General features: G+C 38.5%; 1 protein-coding gene across 1 annotated transcript in view; it reads left to right on the top strand.

Annotated features, from left to right (window-relative positions):
- Nucleotides 1-12280, top strand: part of stk17a (serine/threonine kinase 17a) — a 29920-nt gene that overhangs the window by 3605 nt on the left and 14035 nt on the right. Inside the window, exon 2 of the mRNA XM_071485591.1 lies at nt 8325-8537. Within this exon, the coding sequence (XP_071341692.1) occupies nt 8325-8537 (213 nt within the window). The remainder of the gene's footprint in view (nt 1-8324; nt 8538-12280) is intronic.

The raw sequence follows: 12280 nt of genomic DNA, 5'->3' as shown, positions 1-12280 counted from the left end.
AAACAAAACATTGATTTTATAGGAGGTAATACATTTCACATTTCCACCCACAGCAATAATTAATCCAAGGAAAAAGAAGAAAACATTGTAGTGCTGACTAAGCTGTGAGATCTATGAAATCTCTTGAAAGCAACATGCAACAATGTTCTAAAAAATAACAGATTTAGCATCAGAAATGGCAACAGTTAAGTGATTCAGTTGTTACTGTCAGATGCTCGGAATAAAAAAGGACTGCTTCTTTCTGGGCCCTCCCTTAAACAAATACTTTCTTTCCAACTCCTGAAATGCCAAAAAATGGGAGAAGCATTAAAAGCCATAGTGACTAATTATACAGTCCCAAGTTTGTGCACAGTGAAATGTTAAACATTTTTGTTTAATGTTAGTTAACATTTAAGTCTCTTCTCTTCCCACCTCTCCTCTTTTGGTCTTGGATCTGTCCAGTTCTTGAAATCAGGAAAGTCCTATGTGTCATGGATAGTGCACAATTTGTGTGCAGACATCTTCATCCATCTTTCCCTCACTCACACATAATCCATTGATTTTCAAAATTTTGATATCTTTCTTATCTTTATTTCAATGGAAATTCTAACTTTCCACTTAACTTACTTTCCACTTGTGTCACTGTTTGTGACTTTCATATGTAAATTTGTAACCTTAGTCTTTTTTTTTTCTCACAATTTTTTTGTCTTTATAACCTCAGAGTTTTTACATTTTTTATTTTTTTTCCTCACAATCTTGCCCTTCTCCCCTGGCTCCATCATGTTTTTATTTATTTATTTATTTATTTATTTATTTTAGCCAAAATGACCTTATATGTTTTCACCATTAATTACACATTTTTTTTTACATTTTTTACATTTTTTTTGCCCATCAAATTTTAAAATCAACATCACTGACTCAGGGAATCAGTCAGAGAGAAAACTGAGTTGTGTATTTCTTTGGTTTTCATGTCGGATGCAGTTGAGTCCACCAAGACTTCTGGTTTAAGATAATACCCTCAAATACATCTCTGCAGCGGGAGTCCCAGATGGCCTACACTCAAGCTCCTTTGGTGACTATGACAATGGTGAAGCGGTCATTGAATTCCAGATGGTTAAGACCCAAAGCTTTTTCCAGAATGGGTCTTAGTGACAGAAATGGCCACTCTCTTATTAGCCCATATGGTCCAGGGCAGAGCTCTTAAGTGATTGCATGTAGCCACCCTGGCTGGGTATCTCACAAGGAAACCAGTGTCATGGCTGTGCTTAAGTTTTTTTCTTGACTAAATTTGCTGATAATAGCAATTATTTTTAAAATTTCGACTTATTCCATTTCAGATTCAAAGAATATTTTATATGTTGTGTTTTCCATCAATTCCTTTTATTTCATTGCACTTTACCATCATCTCAATTTCCTCACAAAGGTCATTGTGTTTATTATAATCTGTGTAAAATGTTGATTATGTTGATCATTTCTCAAACATTTACAATCAGAATTAATTGAAAATACTGACAGGAGAGACTACTAATCACAGTTTATTTAACTATGTTTTCTTTGTTTAGTTTTATGGTGTTTACCTGTGCAGTCAGTGTGTTGTATACTGTAGGCAGTGATGCTATCCAAGTTCACTATAAAGTGTAAAATGCACACTTGATGGCTGAATGTAGAAGCTTCTAGGGATTGGGAACACTGTCGGCAGCTGATCAATTACTCTTTTTCCAGAACTGCGTTTGTGGCTTTGAGATTAGTGACATATTTGATGACAGTGAATTGACCTGAGGATGCACACTATCAACTAGCCCTGGTGTGCACATGGGGAATCTGTTGATGCTGGTGGGAGTGTTTGGCCCCAAGCCAGTGAAAATCTTTATTTCATTAAATGTATCCAGGGCTGCCTGGCTGCCTGTGACAGAGCCCAGCTATGAGCCTGCAAACAGCCTTCACAGTCCACATGGCTAGAACTAGGGAACTGTTGTTAGCTAATGCTTTGTTGTGAGCAGAAACACATTTCTATTGCATGGAACATTTAATCCCCATTCGGACAGGATTAACATTACTGGGGAAGTGGGGAATGAAATATTCAGTGATTCATTCAGAAATAATAAAAAAAAGACATGACAGTAACTTGCCTGAGAATCATCATGTGTTCAGTATCAATGTAATCAATAATTATATCAATCAACAATTATAACTGTCTGTACAGCCACTCATATATTGCAAATAGGAACTGCTAATACCTAATTCAGTATGCTTTTAATGGTGCCAGTTTTGCCAAAATGTAAGCAAATATACAGTAGGCTTAAAAACAACCTACCTGTAGCAGACCATAGCACATTTGATGAGGTTTTATGGGGTCTCCATCTGCTGGTGGCTTTTTTTTCTGTTGTCATATTGTTTCCCAAATGGGCCAATTTGGTGATGTTAGTTTGTTTCCCTCTATCAGTTCAGCATTTTTTACGCAAGAGTCTAATTTCACTCTGAGCATATTAAAGACGAACAAAGGATGACACAGCAGGATGGGTGGCTTCTCCTGCAAAAAAAACTCATTAAATACCAGGATGTCACTCAGGATGGGATAGAAATTTCAGGAGGACCTGTGGGTTTGCCAAAAATCATTAGCTAATTGCAGCTGCAATTATTACCGCGATGGGGGTGAATTACCCACATACAGTGTTAACATTGCTGACCACTGGAAGTCATTTTAAAATAACCCCACCTCCCCAAGAGACCATAAAACAAGTCCCAATGAAAATGCATTTGTGGTTTGGTCTGGTAACTTCTTTTAATGTTGTGGCTGATGGGTGTATTTTACACCTTTAATACGACAACAAACAAAATATCACATTCATCAAGTCACGCTTAATTAAAAGCTATAATATAACATGTCACCACACAGAGAGCATGGCAAATTGTGACTTTTCAGTCATAAAGCATCATGAAAAACATCAATGTCTTCAGAGCTTGTAGGAAGTCATGACAATGGAGAAAACCTCAAGGGCACATTAGCAGGGCAGATACAGGGTTTGAACCTGAGAACTGATAGTTCAGTGATATCTAAGCATGATTACATTTCTCAAGCCAATTAAACAGGGAAATAACATTGCAGTGTAAATATTTACCACCACAGTTAAGCTATCTATAAGAACTTGTGTGCTGAGACCTGTTTTAAATGAGTGATGCTTGGACTTGTGAACAGCTGGTGCAGCCTGCTGCGGCTCTCCATTAGATGTAATGTCTGCGTACGTTATCAGTTGTATTAATGCACACAAAGAACACTGTAAGGCTTTCTGCCGCAGCTCGGCTTCAGGCTGTAACCTTCCAAAGTCATCCACTGCATCCATTAGATGGCTTCTTTACATTAATTGTAACCATGAAATCACCTCTGGCCTCGTCTGTGTGTACAGACACACACACACACACACACACACACACACACACACTACAACACACACACTACACATACACACACAAAAGCCATCTCTGTCAGGGTGTAGTCTGTGAATGAGGCTGCTGGCTTTGGAAATGTGCTGACGCCGCGGTAGAAAAGGCTGTGGTGGCCCAGTATGGTTTTTAAAGAGCAGGCCCAGACTCCCAAACCAAACAGCATCTATGCACTGATCCCAGGCATGACCACACCCAGACTGAAACACACTGCTTCTAGGGGTCTTGGAACCACCACAACTCTCATGAAAAATCATAGCTTAGTTTGGCATTTAATAATGAACTGTTCTGCCACAGTTTGTCCCCAACAACAAATGAAGTATGTATGGTGTATTGTATCTATGCTACAGTACATATTGCTAAAGTATATTAGCAACACAGCCCCCTCCATGTATGGATTCCATCTCTCTCTTTCTCCCTGTCACTCAGTCCCTCCTTCTCTCCCTCCCCTTCACCTTTCTCAGTCTAATCATCAGCCACTATTCATTGAAAAGTCTCCACTTAGTTTTTGAAGGTCAGTGAATTTGATCTTTTCTCTGGGACACTTGACACTTTTGTTTTAAACCTTTTTTTTCACCTGATTGCTATGACATGCCAGTTCACACAGTGATAGTGAGGTGTAGCTGTTACTTGAACCAACTGAAAAAAAAACTAAGTTAAGTTTAATGTGCTATTTGACCCCTAAACAGTTTTTTGAAAGGAATTTATTCATAATAATTAGGTCTTTACCATCAAAGATCCTTAAGGCTATATGAAATAAATAAATAACTCTCTAGTTTGCAGTTAGCTTGTAGTTTTGAAAAAGCAACTTCAATGAACTTCTAAGAAAAACTAAACAGATAGCTTCTGCAACATACTCCTGGAGTTTAGAGAGGCAGCAAGTCTGTCTCCCTTCAAGTGGAATCTGTGGAAATAAAATATTATTAGCATTTCCACTCTCAGCTGACATGTTATTAGCCTCAGCTTACACAATAGCAACCACTAAGTTGGAACTTTGAAGCAAAGTAAATGAAACTCTAAATCTTTCCACTGAAACTTGAACAATATTATTAATAAAACAAATGCAGCAATATTTGCTCCCTATATCAGTTCACATAATGCTGTGTATAGAAATAGTTTTTGAGCCGTACACAGTTACATTTATATTCATTTATTATGCACTCACACACCTACACAAACGGAGCAGTAAACCTGCCAGTTTTGACCCCCTGTGTGTGAAAGGTGACACAAGGTAATTGCATTGCCAAAAAAGATGCCCTCAAAGTTCACAATTTCGCAAAGTCTAAGTTGGAAAATAAGTTGTTTGGTCCAACAAACAGTCCAAGAGCCAAAGATATTTAGTTTAATGACATCAGTCTTTCCATTCATAATTTGTTTCATCAAATTAACTTTACAGATGAAAAAAAGCCAGTTACACCAATAAATTAATGTGAAACAAATCTGTGATCTCATAATTAAAAAACATCTCTTATTGTTGGAATCGGTTGCTTACAGCTGCTTGAGCCCCATGACTCTCACATGAGGCCAGCTGAGGATGGAGCAGCACATTGCAGAGCTTCAGGCCGAGAGCAGCTTGTTATGCTCCATGCCCTGACACAGTCTGTTTCATTGTGTTGTAATGTCACACTTTCTGTTCTTGCTCTTAGCTGTGGTTTCATAAAGAATGAATTAAATTACTCTCATCTTAGAGATCTTTTTTGTTATTGTGCTAGTTCTGACTATAACTAATGTTTTTACCGCCTGATCATAATACTCTGCTTTGTGAAAGTCCTGAGAATCCTTGATTTCTTATTGAGATATTTTAAAATCCATTCACTGAACTTTTAGTTAGTGATACTATATGCTTTATGATTAAAAAAAAAAAATTAAACTCCACTCTTCCTGTATGTTCAGCCTGCAGCTGTGAAAATGTTAGTTGAAACAAATGAAGTTGAAGTAGTCTGTAATCCACCTCTACCTGTGTTGATTTTCTATCCATTTAAGAATGTCTACCTTTGTCTTTTTACCCCCAAAAAGGCCTATAATAACCAGAAAAAGCAACATTTTCAGACGATAGTTTAATTTTACTGGCTTACGTTGAAAATCTTAGGTGGAAATACCGTAAACAAGCTCACAATTAGATGTTGAAATGGAAGTGGCAATTTAAGTTGAAGCACTAAAAGAGTTGAATTGTCAGTTGGAGCATATGAACTGAAGTCTGTCATATTAATTCACTGAAAACATAAAGCAATTTAGTTTCTAGTTTAATCTGTGGAGATGATTTGTCAGTTTGTGTGTAGCACTCAAAGAAATTGAACTAACATTTAAAGAGTCAAAGATGATAGCAACTGAAATGCCAGTTGACGTGTACGTAATTAAAGCATCTGAACCATAAGTTAAAATGACTTTTAACTGATGATTATACTGACAACAGATCCACAGTAGGCAGTATCCACTGGGTCACAAAGCCTGTCTCCTTTCATTTCCACCTCCACAACCTGGAGTATTATATCACTGTGCTGTGACTTTACCAAGGTCATATTAGAGTTGATATGTCAACCATCTGAGCGATTGTATTTTTCAGTTGTCAGTTACCTTTCTCTGCCTTGATAATAATTCTTCTTTGTCTGAGCTTTGTCCTCATAGTTGTTCTGTTGGTTTATTTTCTCATAGGCTGTTTGGGGGTGTGTGCAGCTTTGGTACAGGCAGTAGAAATATGATATAACTGAGAACTGAGTTAAACAAAGTGAACATTTCTAAATGTCTATGCGTGATAAGTGATTGCTACAAGCCCAGCCAAATGGTTACGAGTTAATCCTGTTAGTAAGCTTGGGCTGGTATTGGATAATATCGAATATCAGCTCCCACAGAACAACACTCTTGAGCAGCCCATTCTGTACACTGCTGTAATACCTGCACATTTTGCATGAATTTTTAATTAATTAATCAGATTGCTTCAGTCTCTACCAAACAAACTACTCAAGAAGTTTTAATAAAGGTTTTAAAAGGATTCAGACTGCAGTAACAGAATCTGAACTGGATTCAGATTCAATAAAATGCTATCAAACCCCACCCTAGGCATTCTGCTCAGTATTTTATCAAATCAAAATGGAGCAATGGCTTTTTATCCAGCAGACTCCTGACTGGCTCCCTGCTGTGCTGCTCTACATTAAACTTTCTGGATGATGAACAGGCCTAACATTAGCTGTAACTGAACACTCTTTCTTTTTGGTGGCACAAAGACCAATTTAAAGTATCCATAATTGATAGATCAAGTTTCATCCTTTTTTTTTTTTTTTTTTTTTAACTCCTTCTCTTTCTGAGTCTCTGAAAAGTAGGTTAAATCAGTAGAACTACTGTGCTTCTGACAATGTATCAAACTGCAAACACAAAATCTATTATTTATGTCACAGCACAGAGTAATGTCTAGGCACATTTAAAGAGGCAGAGAGCAGTTTTGACATGACAGTGTGCATGTGTCTTGGCTGTGGATTGGTCAGGTTCAGCCCGGGTGCTGCTGCTGATTATTGGAGCATTGACTGCCAACAGTAGCCAGAGGGAAGACATGATGTGGGCTTGTCATCTCCATCACCAAATGGATTTCAGAGGATATCCCCTGGGCAGCATGCACATGTGTGTGCACACAGCACTATGTAGTCTGCACATGAGACCACCTTGCAGTCTGCAATAAAACTGGGTCAGGCCAGACTGTTGTAGTGGAAGGAGAAAGGGAAACACTGCCAACAACATCCACAGCCAGGTCCATGAAATGTCTTTAATTGATGCTTTTAAACCCAGTATTAATACCAAATACCCATCTATGAAGCTGAGTTTCAAGTTGACCTTGATTCACCCTCTGCCTTATTAGATGGTAAATCCCAATGCCAGAATCTTTCGGAGAAATAACCTAAGTCTCTGTAATTTATACTTTACACTCATGAACAGATTAAGAAACGAACACATAAAAATACACATCCAGATTTATGCTTTGCTGTTTGACATGTTTCATCACTTTATTGCAGCTAATTTACAAATTTTCTAGCCCTCCGAGTGATCACTTGGCCAACACTTTTTACTGACTCAGTTTGTTAGACTCATAATTCTGGGGATCTCAGGGATCTCTGTTATTGAATTGTGGAGTAAAATGTGAAGCACTGAGCGCACAAATGAGGCTAGGTTCAACGCTGACCAATTTTCCTCTGCAAAGCGGGATAATGAGCAACAAAGCAGAAGCACTCATTAAATAATCTGGATAACAAGTCTGACTCCTTGTCTTGCCTCATCTAACTTTGCCCAAGCAACTTCATGTGTTCAATATTTTTCTGCTTGTGCAAGATAAAGCAGAAAGAAAAACAAGACATAAAGCTTTTTATTTTTCCAACCATCTGATGAAAGCCTTGGTCATCCTGTCACTTCCGTACTAGCTGAAAGGACCGTGTTGTAGATATGCTTTAGTGATGTTCCTCACTTGTAAGCTGCTTTGAATAGATAAGATAATAAGTAAATGTAAGTATATAAAAAGATTTTAGGGCCACTGGTCTTGTTTATAAAACAAGACAATAGATTAGTGCAGAAACCATTATTAAATGGAAATTTACCACTGACTCATAGTATACACTTTATCAGTATAAACTTTCTGTACTACCATTTTATTCCAGATCAATTAGTGAATTCCTAATAATTAAGGTCTTGTGAACTCACTCGTTCACTTCTTGTGACCAACAAGAGAACACAATTTAGAAGACAAGTCTGTGGGGTCTGTATTGGAAGCAATAGCATGTTCCTTTATTAAAATCAGACTGGATTAAATGTGAAGCCATGATGTCAACATTGGTATCTGTTAGAGTCAAAGAGGTCCTCCAGTTACATTCTTACCTATACATGGCCAGTGTGTATACAGCACTGATGGTCTTCTTGTCTTCCAGGGGGAAGTTTGCTGTGGTCAGAAAGTGCGTGGAGAAATGCACAGGCCATGAATACGCTGCAAAGTTCATGAGGAAGAGACGGAAAGGCCAGGACTGCCGGACGGAGATCATCCATGAGATTGCAGTGCTTGAGTTGGCTACAGTCAGCTCCCGAGTGGTCAACCTCCACCAGGTCTATGAGATGGCTTCTGAGATGGTGCTTGTCCTGGAGTTGTGAGTATCCAACCTCAACACAATGACCAAAAACTTACAGAAGCCTGAAATATGAACATGTGTCAAATATTTAGAAACTTGTGCTTGTAAATGTTGTTTAATACTTTGTTTTGTCAATACTTAAAAAGCTGCTTATCAGTAATCTCAGTTAACTCTAGGGTTTTGTATCCAGCAATGTAACAGAAGCATCATTTTTAATTACAAGCGGCATCATCAGAACTATGAGTGGATTTTCTAACACGACATGATGACACGGTGATAACCACAGGAATATTTGCTCAAAAAGAGATATACGGCTGATTATTAAAAAAAAAACAATAATGAATGTCCATTTCAATTTTCACACACTTAAAGACACACTTTTCATTTTCTAATTGTCATTTCACATCATGAGTTTGTCACTTCAATATCTAATTTCCGTCACTGGTTTTCTTTTTCTTTTTGACAATTAATATTGACCTGCTTATCCTGTGTTGTGAAATAATAATAATTTGTTTACCATTCTTTCTTTTTTATTTTCAATTTTCCCTTTCAGTTTTAACTCCCCAACACTCAAAATATTAATGACAGTTCCATTTCCTTGTACTCTTATATTAAACCATGCCAGTCAACCTAAATAAGATGCAGCTATCGGTAATATTATCAGTGGCACCTGTGATATATTGTTATAAATCCTCCTTCATGAAGGTCATAAGGATCAGTTTGTAGTAAAATTGTTTTGGGCAGGTGTTGATTTAACTGTATGATCATTTTGGAAGATGTAGTGTTGAGTTCAGCTGTTGAGCTGTATTGCATTATACAGGTGTGTTTTGGTTATCTTCTTACCTTTAGTGATATAAATGGGGTTTACAAAATAAAAGAAACATCTGGATGCAAGAGTCCTTATGTAGTAGTACTTTTGTGTTGGCAAATTGGTTGGCAAAATTAATAATTGGTATCATAATCAGCCCTGAAAAAACTGTATCGGTGGAATCCTACTTTTCAGATTTCCTTGCTGATGCGGCAGTATATGCAGTTTAGTGTTATATTTTACTTTGCAGGGTTGTTCAGAATAAGGGCCATAAATGTTTGTGTCAGATTCTAACTGCTGAGCACACTGAGCTTTGGTTTGCCTCTGTCTAAACATAGAAAACCCACAGGAAGTGAACAGTGTGATATTCTCAAAGGAGAAGTGTTGGAGGGAACAAGGCAATGTAGCTGCAGCTTTTTAGTCCTGCAGAGCTTCAGGCCAAACTTTAATGCTCCAGCAAACACTAGCTATTCCAACAATGTGCCTCGCCTGTGTCCTTTGTATACACACACACAGATTGTGTTGTAGGATATGGATGGATTGGATTTCTTGTGTCCCAGGCTAACAACTGAGAGGTGAAGGAGACAGACTGACAGAAGTTTGATGTGTTAAATCCATCAGTAACAGTGAAACCAACTGGACCACAGCTCAGTTTGACCCAGTATGTGGGATTCACACACACACAAACACACACACACACACTCTATGGGAACCAGGTCAAGCATGGCCCAGGCATGACCAGTGAGATGAGATCATCATCAACAACTGGTGTGGCTACTCTAGTCAACACCATACAGTATCACGTGTGTGTGTGTGTGTGTGTGTGTGTGTGTGTGTGTGTGTGTGTGTGTGTGTGTGTGTGTGTGTGTGTGTGTGTGTGAATGAGTGCGTGCGTGCGTGCGTGCGCGTGCGTGTGTGTGTGTGTGTGTCAGTTCATGACACGCCAGGCTGATCAAGGAGGTCTCTCTCATTTCCTCTCTCTCTCTTTCTGTCCTTGTCACTCTCCCACTACATACCATATTGGATTTGCCCCCACACCATAGTGATACCCAGAACTCCCTCCACACACACACACACACACACACACACACACACACACACACACACACACACACACACAGAGAGAGAGAGAGAAGAGAGTCTGTGTTCAAACAGTTGAAGGCAAACTGCTGGATTAGATGGTATTGACACATTTTGGATCAGCTGTCATTTATTACTCCTCTGTTGAAACTAGAGGCCAGCTGCCCTCTTTGTTGAATAGGATGAAGGAGGAGTTATCCCTTACACCTTGACTGTAATGTACCTCTTAATGTTCTGAAGTAACCTGAATTGAAAGAGTTCTCCAGTGATTCAGTACCCCTGACTCTGTCCTGATGTTTAGCTCCTACTATGGGTCAAACTCCAGAACCAGGGATACCCAAAATAGCTCCTCCCACTTCCCAACCCTGTTAATTTTGATTAGTAAAATCAGTGATGTGCTAGTTTATTGTTATGGTTTAAAATTAAAATGAATTACTGAATGATTTTTTTCTTACTAAAAGGCCAATTTCATCAGGCTTGTTTTCTGTTTTATTGCCTCTCTGATTTCACTCATTGTCTGCACGGAGTGAGAAATTGAATATAGTGGAGAGGCTGCCAGTGGTGTGTGGATTGTAGTGTTTTACAGGATTATGTGCTGTCAGCAGCACATGCCATACAATGCAGTCTGTCCTGGTAAGGGGATCCCATAAATGCTCCTTTAAATGCTCCAGTTGGCCCAGTCCTCCCCCACCTCAGTCCATAATCCTAATCCCAGCCATTGTTCATTAAAAGGATAATCTCAGAATTAACTGCTACCCTGAGTGAGGATAGTGCTCCTCGACAGACACACATGGTCAATAGACACACACACACACACACACACACACACACACGTACAGACCAAGACGTACAGTACTAACACAGACACTACAACACTATGGTTTGGCTGGTGTTATAATTTGATTCTTATTTCCCTAAAATTTTAACTAGTTAATTAAAGAACAGGCACAATATGAGGAATATTGTTTTTTTTTTAAAGGATTTTCTCTCATAGATGACTCAAAAAACCTGTAGCAGACAACATAATGTGTATTGGTCTCATAATTAGCCATAGCACTGCTTACATGATTTTTACGTGTAGTTGTGCTATACCCTTTTTGATATGAAGTCTTTCTAGATCCCATAAAAAAACATGTGCGCAACATGCCACAGAAAGACTGTCTTTCATTTCCTGACATTTGCATCAGATTTCAGGAAGCTGAATACAGCCTGTGTTTAGGACATTTAAACTGGCCATCCTGACAATTTATAACATTGTCCTAAATTTCATCAGGTATGTTCAAATATATGTCAAAGTTTACAAACATCAGTCTGCATCAAATCTCCTGTTTAGAATGGAGGTGACAGAGTGGATCATTTGTGATTTAAATTTTCAAATAAAAGTGACTTGTACAAACATTATGTTAGATCCTGACTGATAACCAAAGGAAAGAAGATCAATTCAAGTCTTCAATCATATGCATTGTATAAATGAAAGGAGAAATGTTCAATGGAAGCAATCCCTGTGTGACAGCTAGAGGTCATGTCAGCACCATTTAATCCATCCACCCAACCCTCTATTTTATTTCTCCTCTGTGCTTTTTTATATTGGAAAGAAATGGAGCAGAATGCTTTCATTCTATCTGGATGTTGACGACATACTCGTCTTTTTGTCTCTCCCCATTTTTTTGGCTGACAGCTGACAGATATTTTGGGTAGTGGGGTAAATGATGATGAAGGAGGATTGAAGGATAGATGGATGGAGGAGGGGGCAGATATTCTACGAATGAGGGTCAACTTGACATAGAAAACTATTCATGCCATGATGGGAGAGAGTGAGGGAGGGAGGCAGAGTGGGAGGGAGGGAGGCAAAGGGGCCCAAAGGTTTTTTCAG

Source organism: Trachinotus anak, unplaced genomic scaffold (genome assembly GCF_046630095.1).
Source record: "Trachinotus anak isolate AG129_WGS33_773 ecotype Australia unplaced genomic scaffold, CSIRO_AGI_Tana_v1 ptg000009l, whole genome shotgun sequence".
NCBI lineage: Eukaryota > Metazoa > Chordata > Actinopteri > Carangiformes > Carangidae > Trachinotus > Trachinotus anak.
The sequence above is the reverse complement of the archived record's forward strand: the minus strand, read 5'-3'. Positions and strand labels throughout refer to the sequence as shown.